This window comes from Chiloscyllium plagiosum, chromosome 31 (assembly GCF_004010195.1).
Source record: "Chiloscyllium plagiosum isolate BGI_BamShark_2017 chromosome 31, ASM401019v2, whole genome shotgun sequence".
NCBI classification, from domain to species: Eukaryota; Metazoa; Chordata; class Chondrichthyes; order Orectolobiformes; family Hemiscylliidae; genus Chiloscyllium; species Chiloscyllium plagiosum.
Window position 1 is genome coordinate 15602024 of NC_057740.1, and position 19275 is coordinate 15621298.

Below are 19275 nucleotides of genomic sequence, written 5' to 3' on the forward strand. Positions count from 1 at the left end.
GGTAGGTTTAGGACAGATGTTAGGGGTAGGTTCTTTACTCAGCGTGTCGTGAGTTCATGGAATGCCCTGCCCGTGGCGGTGGTGGACTCTCCCTCATTATGGGCATTTAAGCGGGCATTGGATAGGCATATGGAGGATAGTGGGCTAGTGTAGGTTAGGTGGGCTTGGATCGGCGCAACATCGAGGGCCGAAGGGCCTGTACTGCGCTGTATTCTTCTATGTTCTATGTTCTATGCGCTTCGCAGGAGGCTCCCAAGCACTGATGATGTCGCCTAGCCAGGGGACGAAACATTTGCAACAAAAACTTCCAGCTCGGCGAACAGAACCACAACAACGAGCACCCGAGCTACAAATCTTCGCACAAACTTTGAACAAAGATCACTATTATTTGATTTGTTTTTAGTTAACCTCCCTGTGAGCCATGATTTCAGCCTTTGTACACTTTTTCAGGGCACTACCATGTGAGTGTAGGGTTAAGAAGATGAAAGGTTTGTGCTTGTAGCAGAGCTATTTCTAATAATTAGGTAAGTACTTTTGCTATTCTCTTTTTCCACTCTGTTTCAGTGCTTTACTGTTGGAGTGAAAGGTAATGCTTGAAGAAATATTCAGATACAGAATCTTGAAGTCTGATGAAACAGCTCCCTGTGAGCATGGATTTTATTACATTATTAGCCATGAACTAATTACCATTTGCAGTGCAAAATTTGTCTTTTGCTGGGTAACAAATATGCCAAGTTGATACAAGAAATAACAGCTTTTTACCCATTAGATTGTTATTGTTGCACAACGTACCTGGTAGATGGCAGTTAAATTCCATTTTACAGATCTGGAATGATTTCATGAACCGTACTGGTGAGGAACAGGAGAAGTTTCTACATTACCTAGAGGAAGAAGCAAAGAAAAAGAGCAAAGGAAAAGTGCACCTGCATTCACAGGACAAAAGAGGGGGTAAGAAACAGTCCTTAGGAACATGGTTGAAACTTTATTGCTGGAACAGCACAGCAGGTCAGATCTGCAGACCTCACTTTCTCCTTAGGAACATGGGAATTGAATATCTTTCTGACCTTCAATTACTTCATGGCTGATCTTTACCTTACCTGCATTTATCAGTCTTTGCTTCATATTCCTTGATTTTCTAATCCAAGAAAAATGTATCAGATCTTCATTGAAAAAAATTAATTGACTCAGAATCTATAATCTTTTGGTGAAAAATTTCTACTAATTTCTACTGCCCTCTGTGTAAGAGATATCACCTGTTTTAACTCCTGACCAGGCAATTTTTAAAATATGTCCCTTTTATTCTGGATTTCCTCTCTGGAAAACTAATAATTTCTCTTTGGTTACTCTATTATTTCTTTATCATTCTAATCACCTTGATTAAATCACTGTTTATACCTGATAGGTATGAGCCAAGTTTCTCGAATAATATAAAAGCAAAATGCTGCAGATGTTGTAAATCTAAAATAGGCATAGTCCTAGGAAATAATAAAGTATTATCTGGCACTATCTGTGAAGAGTTAATGTTCTGAGGCCACTATGTTTGATCATAATCACTGAAGAGAGGTAAAAATGTGATGGGTTTTATGCTGTTGAGAAAGAGAAGTGGGTCAGGTGGCACAAAATGGAAGGTCAGATATGTTTAAAACAACAAAGATATATGAAACAAAAGACAAAAGGTGTGGTATATGTTGTAATAAGGAAACAGAACTTGCACCAGAATCAGTATTAATATAGGATAAAAGACAGTAACTAGGGAGAGAAAAGAGCCTCTCAAAGATTAGCAAGCAGCCTATGTGTAGAACCACAGGAGATAGGGAGATACTAAACTAGTATTATGCATCAGTGTTTACTGTGGAGAAGGACGTGGAAGATATAGAATGTGGTAAAATAGATGGTGACATCTTGCAAAATGTCCATCTTACAGAGGAGGTGGTGCTGAATGTCTTAAAACACATAAAAGCGGATAAATCCCCAGGAACTGATTAGGTGTGTCCTAGAAGTCTGAAGGAAGCTAGGGAAGTGATTGCTGGGCCCCTTGCCAAGATATTTTTATCATGGATAGTCACAGCTGAGGTGCTGAAAGACTGGAGATTGGCAAATGTGGTGCTGCTATTTAAGAAAGGTGGTAAGGAAAAGCCAGGGAACTACAGATTGGTGAGCCTGAGATCAGTGGTGGGCAAGTTGTTGGAGGGAGAGGATGTACATGCTTTTGGAAAGGCAAGGAGTCATTAGGGATAGTCAGCATGGCTTTGTGCATGGGAAATCATGTCTCATGACTTGATTGAGTTTTTTGAAGAAGTAACGAAGAGGATTGATGAGGGCAGAGTGGTAGACGTGATCGATATAGACTCCAGTAAGGTGTTTGACAAGGTTCCTCATGGTAGACTGGTAAGCAAAGTTAGATTACATGGAATCCAGGGAGAGATAGACATTTGGATACAGAACTGGCTTGAAATTAGAAGACAGAGGGTGGTGGTCAAGGGTTGCATTTCAGACTGGAGACCTGTGACCACTGGTGTGCCACAAGGATCAGTGCTGGGTGCATTGCTTTTTGTTTATATAAATTATTTGGATGTGAGCATAAGAGGTATAGTTAGTAGGTCTGCAGATGACACCAAAATTGGAGGTGTGGTAGACAGCGAAGAAGGTTACCTCAGATTACAACGAGATCTTGAACAGATGGTCCAATAGGCTGAGGAGTGGCAGATGGAGTTTAATTTCGATAAATGTGAGGTGCTGCATTTTCAAAAGGCAAATCAGAGCAGGACGTATACACTTAATGGGAAGGTCCTGGGGTGTGTTGCTGAACAAAGAGACCTTGGCGTTCAGGTTCATAGCTCCTTGAAAGTGAAGTCACAGGTAGAAAGGACAGTGAAGAATGCATTTGGTATGCTGTCCTTTCTTGGTCAGCGCATTGACAATAGGAATAGGGAGGTCATGTTGCGGCTGTAGGGAACATTGGTTTGGCCACTTTTGGAATATTGTGTGCAATTCTGGTCGCCTTCCTAGAAGAAAGATATTGTGAAACTTGAATGGGTTCAGAAAGGATTCACAAGGATTTGCCAGGTTTGGAGCATTTGAGCAAGAGGGAGAAGCTGAATAGGCTGGGGCTGTTATCCCTGGAGTGTCGGAGGCTGAGGGGTGATCTTATAGAGATTTATAAAATAATTTGGGGCATAGATAGAGTAAATAGACAAAGTCTTTTCTCTGACTTGGGGGATTCTAGCACGAGAATTAGAGTGCATTGGTTAAGGATGAGAGAAAAAAGATTTAAAGAGGACCTGGGAGCTTTTTCATGCAGACAGTGGTGCATGTATGGAATGTGCTGCCAGAGGGAATGATGGAGCCTGGTACAAGTACAACATTTAAAAGGCATCTGGATGGATATATGAATAGGAAGGGTTTAGAGGGATATGGGTCAAGTGTTGGCAAATGGGACTAGAGTAATTTAAGATATCTGCTTGGCATGGACGAGTTGGACCAAAGGTCTGTTTCCATGCTGTACATCTCTTTTGATTTTATGGTACGTACTCTGTCCCTGTTACTCTATCTCCTACTGCCTACCATTTTATAACCTATGTCATAAATTTGCCGAAATTTTTGTGGCCTTTCACTTTTGACAATGATCCCATTTGGAACCTTATTAAATGCTTTCTGGAAGTGCATAATATCAGAATCATAAAAATAAATATCAGAATATTTCATATTCTCTTACTATGTCAGTGACTTAAATTAGTTCAGCTAAATTAATTGAACATTCCTTAGCCTACAGAAATCTATGCAGACTTGAGCTGACAAGTCCAAATTTGTGCAAGTACTCAGTTTTAAATAACTTCCCAGAATCTTTGTCAGACTGGTAGGCTAATATATGCAGTTGTTTAAGTTTCGCCTTGGTTTAAACACCAGCTAATTGAATTGAGCAAAAAAAAATTTACTCCAAATTTTGAGATCCTGTTTCAAGTGTCCCATTCATGCTTTGGATATTGCTGTTATGAGACTGAGTAATCAAAATAATTAAATTATTTGCACTGTTGACTGCTTTTCCAAGGCAGTCACAAGATTACGCAGGGAAATGAGCCAAAAACGTGAATTGTATTTTATTGTCATATGTACAACATTTTTTCTTCTATAGAGCAGTCTGGCTATGCAGGAAAGGAATGTTTTCAGCGAATTGATCGAAGACTCCGTGTTACTTTAAGACGGCGTCAAATTCCCATGGTTAGTACTGCAGGGGTTTTGTAATAAGATTAGAGTTTTTATGTAGCTGCACTAATAGACTAAAACAAAGTTACTGTATGTAGTTTATGCGTGTAAGACTAGTTTAAGGCGACTCAGTAGGTCTTGGAAAGCTGATTTTATTTCAGGATCACATTGTGATTTCAGCTGATTTTCTCTGAAAAAGCTGAACCAATAATCTTGAGGGCCTAATTTTCAAAAATGCATATTAATGCATGAGTAATGTGTAACATTATATGCTATAACTATGCATAGAACACACAATGTTCCCTGATTCCACACCGCTCTCCATCCATGGTGACATATTCAGTCTCTGAGTAATATTTTGACTCTTATACCATGTGACACAGCTTTGTTCCCAAACTGATAAAATGGAAATTCTTTGAACTGGATATATAGTTTGGTTTGTTTCAATCCTGATTTTGGAGGTATGAAACAATAGAATAGATCTCTCCTTAATGATTTGAATTGTATATAAACTGATGAGCTTCATAAATTGATTAGTAAAATTCTTTCCAAAAAACCAGCAATATCAAAATTCTTTCCAGTTATTCTGGTAACTATGATGTTGCACTGCTTATACATCAGTTGCATAAAAACAGGAAATGTTTTAGATGCAGTCACCAAATAATGACTAAATTTTATGGGGGGTGAAGAAAAACCTTGTATTTACATAGTACATCTCCCAACCTTGGCTCCTCAAATTGTTTAATTAAAATATGGAATCACTGCTGCACTGTAGATAATGTGGCAACCAAGTTACACATTTTTATCATAGAGCAATGAAATAATAACCAGACAGATTTTTATTTAAGTGATGTTGATGAAGGGACAGATAATGATATGAATTGTATATAAACTGATGAGCTTCATAAATTGATCAGTAAAATTCTTTCCAAAGATGGTCTGAGTAGTAGTAGTGATTTGACTAATATTATGGTATTGATTATCAATGGTAAATGTAGCATGCGGTGGGTGGGGTACATTTTATTTCCAATCCTGTGATGAGCATTGTTTGGACATTCTTTCATTCAGGGTACCCTGGAGTTTCTAGAAGAGGAGCTGACTAGATTCTTTGCCATAAAACCACAGTCTGTGTACAAAGCAATGCTGGAAAACAGGTAAGATAATTTCCCGAAAGCAATATGTTAAAAGTTTTTACGTCTTAAATGAAAAAAAAGCTCTTTATTGCACTCTAAATGCTGAAATATTCACTATTGGTGGTTTGTGGGGAAACTAAATTGGCTTGACCTGTTGCGAAAAATAATAAAATGTTGTATTTTTGCTACTTTATTTTCATTCGTCAATGTTTCAACATCATATTTGACCCAAATCAATAATGAAATTTCATCTAGAAAGCAAGTAACTAGGAAAGACCAGTAGTGGCTGAGAATTCAGCTGTGGTTTTGTTTGGAAAGAACACTGAATTTAGTCTTTGTAGTGTTGGATAAATGTGATTTTTAAAAATATTTTTGGAGCCACAAGTCACTTTCCATACATTTGTACATCTGTTTCAGCTACGAGAGATTATTACTTCATGCCCTTTGTCAGTATCTAGACCTTGTCTCTCAAAGTAAGTTTTACATCAGTGCTTTGTTAATTCAGCTTTGTACTTGGCGTGTAATTGAACTTGCCATACCACTTTATTTGTGCAATCTTTTATAGGTTCTGACTGCAATGGAAAACGGCAGACAGAAGTAAGCAACAAAGGGACAGATTTTCTGCCTCCTGTGCCTCTGTTATCTGCCTACCTAGAACAGAAGAGATGATCATGAAATTATCCCCATCATATTTCAGTTGGACGTGTCAATGTTAAGTGACTAATCAGCTGCCAAAGTATCTTTGTGTAAAATCCTCCATGCTGCTTAGTCACACATTAGGAACTAAAACCAATGGTTCCTATTTTATGGATATAAAGTTATTGATTGCTTTATCTGCTTAAAGCCACAAATACATTTTTGAAGGTAATGTTCAGTTTTGAAGATTGATCAAAAAATATGATGTACCACTTTAATTTTTCTATATTTTGCTTTCTGGTATATTCAATATTGATGGGGAAAGTAAATGTCTTCTGCAGACTGGTTTAGGTGACATTGAATGCTATAGCTACTTGTTTAATTTATGAACAATTCTAGTTTGTTTTTTACTCTGCCTGGCTTGTGGGAGCCACCCAATATTTGGTGGGGGGTGGGGGGGGGGGGGCACAGATGGAGGAGCTGAATAATTCCAGAGATGCACCAACTTCAGATTTTTATCTAATTTGCCAATTCTCTATCTAAGAGTCTGCAATGAGTTAGTATTGGTGTGATCACACTGCTCACTGAGAATTCCCATGAGTCTATAAACCCTAAACCTACTGGGATGTATAGCTAAGGAACCACACATACATGAAGAGTATTTTATCTCTAATATGGTGGGTTGTTGGAAAATATTTTAACACATCATAAAGAATGTTTAGTTGTGTATCTGTAGGTAACATTAGGTATTGTGGAAAGTAATAGAATCTTCTGCATGTGATTTGTATTAATTTTATTTCAAGAATTAATAGACAAATTAAGAGTCAATATGGATTTTGGCCTGTATATTATAAATAAGGAAGAAAAATACAGACTTTGATTTGGACTGAAATAGGTGAAGTGTTGTTTGGTATTACTTATCTGGAGATTTCCACATGGTGTGAATTTAGTCACCAGGAATTACGATTTTTAAATAAGTTAACTTCTGTTTCATTAAGCATGCGCTGTTTAGTAAACAAAGTTTGTCAAAGTGATATTCAGCACTCAGACCTTGGGTAATTTTAACATTTCTACAGAATTTCATTATTTTCTCAGCATTGTTCTGTTTGCTAAGTAAAATATTTCCAGTTGCAGTGTCACACACTTGCCACCTACTTTAGCTGCTGTGACTCAATGCTCCTCATCAGCTGGTGTGTAAATGTTACTTAATTTCAGTTAAACAGTCGTGAGAAGTCCCAGCTTCAGTTTCCTAATTAGTATGGACTTGATAGTTGGCAGCTGAGACAGCAGACAGCAGTTTAAGATCAGTAATTTAACTTGGGATGGAACAAACATTCCACAATCTGTGACAAGATGACTGGACTAATTTCTTTTGGTGGTCAAGTTGTCTTTTCTTTCAGTGGTCAAGTTGTCTTTTTTTTCAAGAGGCTAGCTTGTTTGGCATGCTTATTATTTGCATTATTTTCTAAAAACACCTGCAGGACTTTTGTCTTTGAAAGATATCAATGCTGACTGACGCCCAAAAAAAGTCTACATCTGTCCTACAAAATATGGTTCTGCAGTTTTACTTTCAGAATTGTTATAATCTGCCAATCCTTTTTATAAAACTCAATTTCCAATGAGTTACTAAATGACAGTTTTGCAGTTTTGATTACGAATCACTGTCTTTTTCTGCTAAACCACTTCCATTTTTAGTTGTAATGCAGAAATACTTTAAAAAATTAGTCATTGTTATCTGGTCTTCACCTTCTTGCAAATCCAATAGACCAATATATTAATAAATTCTAGAAGGTAGACTTTTTCATGGAAAAACTTTAAGTACATTGGTTGGCTTTGTCTTAAAGGTTTCTGTATAGTATGTAGAAATTGTTAACAAACAAACTTCAACCTGTTACATATTTCATGTTATCAGGATGGAATAGAAGGCAGAATAAAAGATTGATTTAATTCAAAATCCTTGTCACAAATGTTATTCATTGTCTCAAGCCACTTAACAATATAAAGATAGCTGATGTTTTATCTTTTGTTGTGTACTCTGCACCCAAAAGATTTCTAATCCCATTTTTAAAATGTAAATTTAAAATAAATTCAGCAAAATATACTAATTCTTTAACTTTATTTTGTTTTCATACAAATTATTTATATACCATAAAAATATATTTTCAACATTTGGCTTAAACTGCTAACATATACAGCAATTTAATGAACTTGTCGCACATCCAAGATCATGAAATTACAGGCATTCCCCATATTGCAAAGGAGTTCCGTTCTTGAGTCCATTCCAAGTTGCAGCACAATGCAGGACAATATAAAATAGCCATTTGTAAGTATAGGCAATGTTCAAATATTAGATCTTTAAAATTACATCCCTGTATGGCATTGTTTGTATACAGGAACTCTTAAGTTGGGGTCCCCTATATTTTTCAGCACTCCAATTATTGCATCAACACAAATTCCTGTCTGTTAACAAATGCATAATTGTTTAATTATCTGTACATGTTAAGCAATACAACAATAATAACACTTGCATCCACAAGTCACTAAATTGCCAGAGTGGTGTTAAATCTCAATTCATTTGCTGATTTAGGCACTTCTGTAAATGGACAGAAATCAAAAGCCCAGAGTACACAACTGCCTGAGAGTTCAGGCAAACTATTACTTACAACTAGGATGTATATTTTAGAGTTACTCTTGACCAAATAATCCCTTTCCACCTTGTGTAAAAATATTAAGCACTACTCAGTTTTATACACACCACCACCAAAGACTGCACACGATCAAGCAAGGCAACAGCAATGATCATTCTTTATACAAAAAGGGACAGCAAAAAATTTTGGACTTTTAACTTTTCTATTCCAAGTATTTAAATTGAACACTGACATGAGTACAAGATTCTAATCACACGCTTCCTGTATTCAAAATAAGGAGAACAGTTATATTCTTGTTTTCTAAAGGGTTAATTATTGATGCAAACATAGGTGAAAATCTGCAACTGAGTGACGGATGTCACTATTACAGGTTTAAAGTTCCCTTTGGTAATCTCAGACTTGTACTGTTTTACTGTAAGAATCCACAGACATTATATTTAAATAAATCAGAGAAAATTACAAAGCTCAACAATGCAATCACGCCAGCTTAATTTTATATACATATTTATTTTCTGAATAATTACATAGTAAAGCTTTCACCACATCCACATGTTCCTTTAATATTTGGGTTATTGAAAATAAATTCACTAGAGAGTTTTGTTTCAATATAATCCATTTCTGTGCCTAGTAGGGTTAACTGTGCTTTCTGGTCAATGAACACACGCACACCTGAAAATGAAATAATGCAATGAATGGACTAGTTAATAGTGTAGAATAAGGCAGTTTTTAAAATATTCATTAATTGAATGATCAAAAGCTTACAGCAGACAGTCTGTCCTTTTGAATACCTCAAGTGAACCTGCATCCATTAAATTTACAGGCAGCATATTCTTGTCAAACTACTCATTGTGTGAGTTTTTTCTGAAGCATCCTTGTTTCATTTACACATACTTTAATCTCCTCAGCACAGGCAATATTGGTGAGACCAGATGAAGATTCATGGCAGGGATGGAGATCTGGATATTGCCTTTGCCTTTGATTTCGGCTCTTGTTAATTCGACTATTATATTTTAAGATGGCGCTGGAGAGCTCTGTACACCTGTGCTCAGGCACATGTGACAATATAATCGAAACTAGTCTAATCTAACCACAGTAAATACGGTATATGTGTGAATCAAGAAGTGTGAGCCAGTTCATCTATCACTGTACTCATTGATCTAAAGTGGCCCTAGTCAAGGTAACATTGATTTTAAGTGCTCATACTTATTCTATAGTCCTTTCATGGCCTTGATTTTCACCAATCCATAAGTTTTGTTACTCCTCTAATATTGGCCTCTTGAGAATCCCTAGTTTTAGCGGCTCTACCTCTGGGGTTCTGTTTTCAGTTCAGTAGGCTTTAAGCCCCAGAGTTCCTCTCAAAATCTTTGTGCATTTCTACTTTTACTTCTTTAAGACTTTTCTTAAAAGTTCTCTTTGACCAAACTTTTGGCATTTCACTCTAATATACCTTAGACAGATCACTGTTAAATGCTGCTTTATAAAACTCTTCTACAAAGTGTCTTTTATTACTTTAAATACAAATTACTATCGAATCAAATGGTTGTGCATCTGTCTTGCTCTAGAAACATAAACAAAACTCCAACCTAGCATGCCAAAGCACTATTGAAAGACTGTTATACTGACAGTGGTCTCATCATTTGAATGATACATCAAACTGAACCCAAGGCAGATATAAAATATTCCTTGGCATTATTGTGAAAAGCTAGGAAATTATTGCCAGTATTCTGACCAATACTTTGCCTCAATAAATATCACAAAATACAAGATTATTTGGTCATTATCATGTTGCTGCTTGTGGGGGGTTGCTGTGGACCAATTGGTTGCTCTGACTACAACAGTGAATACGCTTAAAATGCTTTAAATTGAGACAACCTGAATGGCTCTATGCTAATTCAATTTTTTTTTTGTTTATCTTCCTTTGGAAATCAAAGTTCCATATTCCTTGTAAAGACAAGGTTTCCCACACGTCAAACAAACACCATCAGTCAGTTCTCTTTCACTTTCTGAAGAAAATTCATTAATGTAAAGCAAGCACAAGCAACAGACCACTTGCTGCAAATTGTTGACTTGAAAATTATGAAAATGTGAGGCTTGAAAGCTAACATACATAAACGAAAAGGAAAATAAATTCCCAGCAAACCAAGAATGCTTAGTTTGGATTGATGTTTCAAAAACAAATGTGGTAGACTCGACAAACAGATTTCACCATGAATTAAGAGATTGCTAACATTGCATACCATCCTGATTAACTTCTTCATCAAACTTCCCTTTCTCTGTTGCATACTCTATCATGTACGAGAGACCACTGCAGCCACGAGTGCGGACTCCAACTTTCAAACCAACCTGAAGAATAAATGGGAAAACTCTATAAACAACAAGTTGCATTAAAGCAGGATTAGTGCAGTTTTAATAAATACTTACAGAATAAGTCCTGAAATGAAACTAGGATACGCCCTTAACTGTACATATAAAATCATAAATAAAGGTCCTTAGAACATTGAAACATAATAACATAATCTATCTTTTCAATACGATTGTAAGAAAAATAGGTATATCTAAATCATGTGAATAATTAAGAGAGTGCTAGTCCTCTAGAAAATGAGAATGTGGAGTTGATGGTAAGTAAAAAAGAAAATGGCAGAATTCTTTTTGCTCAATGCTTCACTATGGAAGACACACAATGTTCCAGTGATAGCTATAAATTAGTGGGTGAAATGAGGAGAGAAGCTTAGTCAAATTACAATCGCCAGGGAAGTGGGACCATGCTTTTTTTTTATTATTCAAGGGTTGTGATCCAGCATTCATTGCCCATCCCTGGTTGCCATTGAGAAGACAGTGATGAGCTGCCTGCTTGAAATGCTGCAGCCCATTTGGTGTAGATACATCCAGAATGCTCTTCGGGATGGAGTTTCAGATTTTAAGTCAGCGAGTCATGGAGCTGCAGGCTGATAAGCCTCTGTGTACTGAGTAAGTGCATTCTAGGGTCTTCGAAAAAGTGGCTAATGGGGCAGAAGATGTGTTGGTGTTAATTTTCCAGAATTCACAAGTTTCTGGAAAGGCTCCACAATTGCAGTAGATAGAATAGTGAAGAGGGCATTTGGTTTGCTTTCCTTTATTGGACAGAGCATTGAGAAGGTCTGGGAGGTCATGTTGTGGCTGTACAGGACATTGGCTAGGCCACCTTTGGAATATTGCATGCGATTCTGGTCTCCTTCCTATCAGAAGGATGTTGTGAAACTTGAAAGGGTTCAGAAAAGATTAACAAGGATGTTGCCAAGGTTGGAGGATTTCAGCTACAGGGAAAGGCTGAATAGGCTGGGGCTGTTTTTCCTGGAGCATCGGAGGCTGAGGGGTGACCTTATAGAAGTTATAAATTCATGAGGGGCATGGATAGGGTAAATAACCAAGGTCTTTTCCCTGGGGTGGGGGAGTCCAGAACTAGATGGCATAGGTTTCAGGTGAGGGGGGGAAAAGATTTAAAAGGGGACCTAAGGGGCAACGTTTTCATGCAGAGGGTGTGCATGAATGGAATGAGCTGCCATGAGCTGTGGTGGAGGCTGGTACAATTACAATATTTAAAAGGCATCTAGATGGATGTATGAATAGAAAGGGTTTAGAGGGATATGGGACTAAATTAGGATAGGATATCTGGTCGGCATGAACGAGTTGGACCGAAGGATCTGTTTTCCAGCTGTACATCTCTATGACTAAGACTCTATGACCGCAAAGTAGCAAATGTAACCTCTATTCAAAAGGCAGGCAACCACATTTGTAAGCCAATTAGCTTAACATGTGTCTTGGAACATAAGAGAATTAGGCCATTCAGCCCACTTCACCATTGAATATGATCGTGGCTGATCGAAACTTCATTGCCTTTCAACCATACAATTCCCATAACCATTCATGCCATATATAATGAAAAAAAACTATCAACGTCCACATTATTCACAAAGACTGGGCTTCCATGGACCTCAGGGTTAGAGAATTCCAAAGACTCTCCACTCTCAGTCCTAAATTGTATTCCTCTTAATTTTAAATTGTGCCTCTTGGTTCTTCTGTCAAAAGTGTTATAATCAATCATTAGAGAGGTATAACTGGCACTTAGAAAAAGTCAAGGAAGGAGTCAGTGTGGTTACGTAAAAGGGAAATCATATTTAACGAACTTACTGGAGTTCTGTGCTGTGGATAAGGGGCATCTGTTCATGAAGTGTACTTGGATTTTGTGAGGCAGTTGACAAGGTGCAGCAGGAAAGCTTATTGCATAAAGTAAAAACGTATTGTGAAGGAAGAACAAGAAATTGGGCAAAGAGCTCAGAATTGCAGGGTGGGGGAGTAGAATCCTGCACTTTGAGGGTGGGGAAGGAGAGGATGAGATCGGAACAGAGGGGAAGAGAGAGATTTTGACTTGGGAGTGTGGTGAGAGATCAGGAGTGGAGGCAGAGCGGAGTAGGGGGTGGAAGATAGTCAGAGACGGCAAAAGCTCCTGGCTCCTGGGCTTCCTTTGTCCCTGCTTCTGTGACCTCTCTCCACCACTGAAGCCTAACATGTGCAGTGATACATTGGCATGTGACATCACAGCAAGTGTATGTGATGATGTCAGTGCTTAGAAACATGACTGTTCCCAAATGAGTGTGAATGCACAATTGCCCACAGATGTCAATGAACACTGCCTTAATTCTATTGCCTAACCAAAATCTATTCACCTCTGTCTATTATTCAATGATCCCATGTCCTCTGCCTTCTGAGGCAGTGTTCCAAAGCTGCACAACCTTCAGAGAAAAAAAAAATTCTCATCTACTTAAACTCTTAATTAATAAACAAGTACAATTTCACGTACACATTCTGGTCTCTGTTGCAGTAGAGTCTTAATTCTGTTGATGGCAGATGAAGTCTGAAAATGAAAAGCATAAATACAAAATTAAAAATCTAAGTTGTTACAGATAGGAAAAAAAAAGAGGTTTGAAGACACTATTTGACTGTACCGATACCACTGAAGTGAATGCTATAGTTCAGAAGACAACTTAAATCAATTTTCCTTTTCTGTTCTAGAGGAATGTTAATGATTCCACGGTGTTATGTCTCTCTCAACTAACATGAATCTCAAATTAATTGGTCATTTATTTTCAGTTTGGTGGTAACTCCAGAAAATTGACTATTGTAGCTTTGTAACAACTACAAACACAGCAACAATGACCATATTGCTAAAATGATCCTTTGTATGAACTGGATGAGCTATCTTTGCCAATAGCATTATATATTATTTAACAGTACCTAAACGGAGCCGGATGAGAAGTATTACACTGCCAGCTAATCTCCCAGTCATTGTTCATGGTAATATAAGCAAAGTTGTGACTTTGAATTGTGGATGTAGATCCCCAATGGAAAGCTGATCTATCAATCAATGGACACAGGAAGCTACTTGTACATTTATGGCTACATATCAGAAGTGGTCAGCATAGATCAATTATGTTACTCTCTGGTTAAAGAGTATTTTCTATTTACAATCATGTTGAGGGTCTGTGCTAGATGCAAGTACTAGATGCTATGACTAGTAAATATCTTGTAATATTGTTTAGAGTCAATACAGCACAGTAGCAGACCCTTTTGTCCAACTTGTCCATGCTAAGCAGACTTTTCAAACGAAACAGGTCCCACTTGCCTGAGTTTGGCCCATATCCCTCTGAACCTTTCCTATTTGTGTACCTGTCCAATATCTTTTAAATGTTGTAACTGTCCCTGCACCTACCACTTTCTCCAGCAGTTCAGTCGACCTATAAACCATATTTTATGTTAAAAGGTTGTACCCCAGGTCCTTTTAAACTTTTCCCCTCTCAGTCTAAAGCTATACCCTCTAGTTTTGAATGCCCCTACCCAAAGAAAAGACCTTTGCTAGTCACCTTATCTATGCTTCATGACTTTATAAACCTCTATAAAGTCGACAGTCACTCTCCTATGCTCTGGGGAGAAAAGTCTCAGCCCATCCAGGCTGTCCTTATAACTCAAAACCTCCAGTACCAGTAACATCATTGTAAATCTTTTCTGCACCCTTTCTAATTTAATAAGATCCTATAGCAGGGCGACAGGAACTGTATGCAGTCCTCCAAAAGTGGCATCAGTGTCCTGTAAAGCCCTACGTGACACCCAAACTCCTATACTCAATGCTCTGACCAATGAAGGCATGTCTGCCAAACACTTTTTTCATCATCCTGTCTATATGCGATGACAACTCAAAAGAACTGCATACCTAAAACCCTCGGTCTTTCTGTTCAACACCACTCTCCAGGGCCCTACCATGAACTGTGAAAAGTCCTGTTTTAATTTATGTTACCAAAATGCAACACCTTGCATTTTTCTACATTAAACTTCATCTGCCACTCATTGGCCCACCTGATCAAGATCCCATTGTATCCTTAGATAACCTTCTTCACTGTCCATTATACCACCAATTTCAGTGTCATCCGCAACCATGCTTCCTATATTCTCATCCAAATGATTTATATAAATGACAAACAACTGTGAATTCAGCATTGATCTTTGCGGAACACTGCTGGTCACAGGCCTCCAGTCTGAAAATGAACCCTCTATCACCATCCTGTGTTTCCTACTGTCAAGCCAATTTTGTATCCAATTGGCTCAGTCTCCATGTGATTTAACTTCACTAACCAGTCTACCATGTGGAACCTTGCTGAAAGTCTTGCTAAAGTCCATGCAGACAATGTCTACCACTCTGCCTTCATCGATCCTCTTGGTCACATCCTCAAAAAAACTCAATCAAGTTTGAGAGAGACAAATTCACATGTACAATGACCATCCCAAATCAGTCCCTGCTTCTCCAAAATATGGTGAGTCGGAAGTTTTACAATCACAAGATATTATGAAAGAAGTTCAACCTCTATTCTCCCATGCTGAATTAGGTGTCATATTTGAAGGCAATAGTCTGGCAATTCAGAACTAAGACATGGAGAAATTTCTCGACTCAGGTGTGAATATTTATAAGCATCTATCTCACAGACTTGTGGATGCTCAATTAATGAGAATATTCAAGAAAGAGATTGCTGGAGTTTTGTTTTGTTACTATGAAAACCCTTATGAAATAGACCCTATGTGAAAGTTCAGCCATGACTTTTATGAATGGCAGAACAGATTTTATGAGCTGTTATGTATTAATTCCATTTCTCATGTTTTCATGTGAAGTCACTGTTGGGAGTTGTCAGAATTGGAAACTGTTATAGCTCAGCCACTGGTGAATGTGTGGTCTTGTAGTTTATTACAAAGAGGTCATGGATACCAGAATACAGAAGAAAAATAAGGGAGTCCCTGGATTCAAATAGGACTCCAAATGCAGTTTTGAATCCTTGGGAATTGCTGGGAATTTGACTAATGTTTGAAGTGGGGACTAACAATTCCTGAGGTGAGATCACAGGTGAATGGGCTTCATCAAAATCATCTGAATCAAATCAAAATCAATAATATAACTGCAGATGCAATATTTTCTGATGTACGATATATATATATATTGACAAATCATATTTATAAATTCTCAAAAGTTGGTGGTGGTGTTGAAATGACAGGCAGGGCTTAGAGTACACATTTTGTAAGCATTACACATTCATATTAGCTATATTAGAGTGATGGTAAAGTTATAGGTTAAGGATGAGGGCACAGACAATCAATAGCAGAGCCTTGACATTGGCATTATGACACCAACTTGCATCAGAGTAATTTATTATTTAAAATAGCAAAATACTGCAGATGCTAGAAATCCTAAAAGAAACAGAAAATGCTTGAAATCTTCATCTCAATAACATTTCACAAAACCATCTTGATGTTGTGTTCACATTTCTGTCGCAGGTCTGCTGCAGTGTTCTAGTGACGTCTAACACAAGCTGGAAGAGTAGCTCATTTTCATTTTAGATACCCCTTCCGCCTTTCGGACTCAACATTTGAGTTCAACGTCTTAACACCAGGAATTCTGCACTCAAAATTTTTTTCCCCACTTCCTAACATTGGTTTTCTTTGCGCAGAGCTAACCTTTATCCTGCTATTCTCACCATTCTACAACTATCACTTTCACCAACTATTACCACTCCTTTTATCATTTGTTCTGAGAAGTCCATAATCTCTAATTTCACTTACCCTCTAACCACCTGCTGCCCTTCCCTTCTGTTCCAGTTGCTCCTCCTCATCGTTTTCTACAGTATAAATTACATCAGTTTTCCACCTCACTTCAGTTCTAAAGGAGTGATACTAGCCTTGCTGGGAATATGGTTCAGAGGAATATACAAAAACTTGGAAGGAGTGTATCTCCAAGCTGAGGCAGAACTGGACTTATAGGAACACTGCTCTCTCTCCATTGTAGGTAAAAACCTGGTCATTAGGTGTAAGGTACTTTCGGTTTTGCTGCACGAGGCACAGTTCTAACCCATTCCTCAAATTTGCACCTTTGCAGTCTCCCGAGTCACCTTCATCTGGAGGCTGAAGGTGCACTGTTTTGCAGGGATACCATGTACAAAGCTCTGGATGGGCAGAGCAAGGAACTTAACCAAATTTGCCCTTATCCTGATGGCCATCTTTGTGTATGGGTGCATTCGGCCATATGCAGACCCTCAGTTTGCAAACTCCAAGTGTCACTGTGTACTGAGGTTATACCTGACCTTGGTGTTGAGACGGATGGGTCTAGTCTCGGCACCATGGAATGGTCCAAGTAGCTGGACCATTCCGACTTATCTGACCTTTGTGGAAAAATGCGTAAAGAGAAACACCTTCGACCTCAAGTCCATCAGGGAGTGGTCAGCATGTAACATCCTCAAGATCCTGCAAGAAAAGGAGAGGGTGGATCCTCAGGGTGGGTCCCTGAACAAACTATCAAAGTCATTTGCTAGAATGCATTGTGATCAGAAATTTACAAGTACCAAGACATAGCCTGGCTAGTGGTGAGAAGGGCACTGCCTGTCAGATCCTTCATATATACCCTGTCTCTGTGCCCCAACTCCACTGCCCTTGAAGCAGCTGCATTGGGAAACAGAATGTCATATTTCTCCATCTGGGATGTGCCTGCAAAGGAGGTCTGGAGACAGAAGCAGTGCTTTTTGATGAGGTTCGTTCCAAGCATCTTCATGATGCACAACTCTGTGATCCCAGGGCACACACCAATAGAAACATAAATTGCACCTGGATGACCATCAACTTGGCGAAAGACACTCTTTAGTCTGCCTGAAACTTGCCTCATCTTCCAGTGCAAACAACTGACCTCGACCGAGTGTTGCAGACTGGCACATTCCAAAATTCAGGTCTATATACTGAGGGATGCACTAAAGCTTGGGTCAGCTGCTGCCCTGGTGCAGTAGGGAAAGGCCACTGTCCAAGGTCTTTCTGTCAAAGTTTAATATGGGTCTGTTCAGTTATCAGACCCTCTCACTGCCTCCACATATGTAAATACCCTACTGCAGGAGTAAGAAATGCCTTTACTTACTGCAATTGCAGAGAATGTCAATGTTTGTTTTTTTTTCTTGATATGCAAAGGCCTTTTGGAACTGCTATAATACCTGTAGATAAAGATTTTTTATGAATGAAGTAGACTTTTGCAATTTAAAAAAATGCTGTTTTCTCTCTCCCGAAATGCTGCCTGGTCTGCTGGACTTTCCCAACACTTCTCCTGTTCTGATTTCAAATCTTCAGCATCTACAGTATTTCAGATCTCTCAAACTGAATCTACCTCTACCCTATTGTCAGCAAGTGAATTCCAGACCCCAACCACTCACTGTATAATTGTTTCAGATCATCTCGCTGTTACCTTTCTTATCAATCACTTTAAAAGTCGAGTCTCTGATTTTACGTGGATCACTTTGCCAATGGGAACAACTTCATCCCATGGAGCCTTTCCAAACCCCTCCACGATCTTGAACTGCGCTCCTCGGAACCTTCTCTTCAAGGTTAATAGCCCAGCTTCTACAATCTGTCTGATCCGCTGTAATCTCCAGCATTTGTTGTTTTCACGATGGAGATGCCGGTGATGGACTGGGGGGGGGGTGATTTTTAACTTTGTTGTTTTCAGTACAGGATCTACATAACTGTCTGGTACCGGCCGAGGGCAAAACATTAGGACCTGGTGACGATGAGAACTTTCAGATTCCTGAGCACAGCTTCCGCGCCCACGGGTTACCCCCGGCACTCCCTGTCCTTACCAGCAGGAGAGCCGCTCTCGCTGGGACCCTCAGCCTCCGATCTCTCGCCGCTCGGACACTCGCCCTCACTGCCGTCGCCATCTTGTCTCCGGCGTCACCTTCAACAACGCCGTCTCTGAGTGGCTGCCTGCAGACCAATCACAGCGCGTCGTATTGTGTTATGCCAACGGATGGCGTCATAGCAACAGTGAGGGATGGAGTCCGAGCTGGGGGAGTGCATTCTTTTTCTCTCCATTATCAGCGACTCGGTTCTCATTTTCTTTCTGTCAAATGTTTGTGGAGCTCGGTTGCTACTGAGGTGCTTTAAACCCAGGGTTTGGCCTCAGCCACTAGACGGTTTTTGACTTCACTTCTGCACCATTAACTCCTGGTTAGAAAGTAAAGAGAATGGAGGGCAAAGATTGTTCCTGAAGCAAGAGGTAAACAGGCTGGAAGAGTAGTAAAAACTGATTGATAAATTTAGTTTCAGGT

General features: G+C 38.8%; 2 protein-coding genes across 3 annotated transcripts in view; one reads left to right on the forward strand and one right to left on the reverse strand.

Annotated features, from left to right (window-relative positions):
* Positions 1-7926, forward strand: part of r3hdm4 (R3H domain containing 4) — a 26683-nt gene extending 18757 nt beyond the window's left edge. For both annotated transcript variants that reach the window (XM_043721027.1, XM_043721028.1), the window contains 5 exons: positions 825-948; positions 4133-4218; positions 5272-5357; positions 5754-5809; positions 5902-7926. In XM_043721027.1, coding sequence (XP_043576962.1) covers positions 825-948; positions 4133-4218; positions 5272-5357; positions 5754-5809; positions 5902-6005 — 456 coding nt within the window. In that variant the 3' untranslated portion in view covers positions 6006-7926. The remainder of the gene's footprint in view (positions 1-824; positions 949-4132; positions 4219-5271; positions 5358-5753; positions 5810-5901) is intronic.
* A 1181-nt stretch (positions 7927-9107) lies between these two features.
* LOC122565254 (iron-sulfur cluster assembly 1 homolog, mitochondrial-like) lies at positions 9108-18918 on the reverse strand. Its single transcript, XM_043721029.1, has 4 exons — positions 18805-18918; positions 13458-13511; positions 10858-10963; positions 9108-9289 (listed from the first exon to the last, which is right to left on the reverse strand). The coding sequence occupies exons 1-4, from the start codon at positions 18883-18885 to the stop codon at positions 9141-9143; spliced, it is 390 nt and encodes a 129-aa protein (XP_043576964.1). The 5' UTR covers positions 18886-18918; the 3' UTR covers positions 9108-9140.
* Positions 18919-19275: the final 357 nt, after the last annotated feature.

What these genes read in the sequence shown, in the direction of transcription:
- LOC122565254 (XM_043721029.1), bottom strand. Translation starts at nt 18,885, where the DNA reads ATGGCGACGGCAGTGAGGGCGAGTGTCCGAGCGGCGAGAGATCGGAGG. An exon ending in TGCAACAGAGACCAGAATGT is followed by an intron (nt 10,964 to 13,457) that starts GTACGTGAAATT and finishes TTTATTCTTCAG; the next exon opens with GTTGGTTTGAAAGTTGGAGT. An exon ending in TGAAGAAGTTAATCAGGATG is followed by an intron (nt 9,290 to 10,857) that starts GTATGCAATGTT and finishes TTTCATTTTCAG; the next exon opens with GTGTGCGTGTGTTCATTGAC.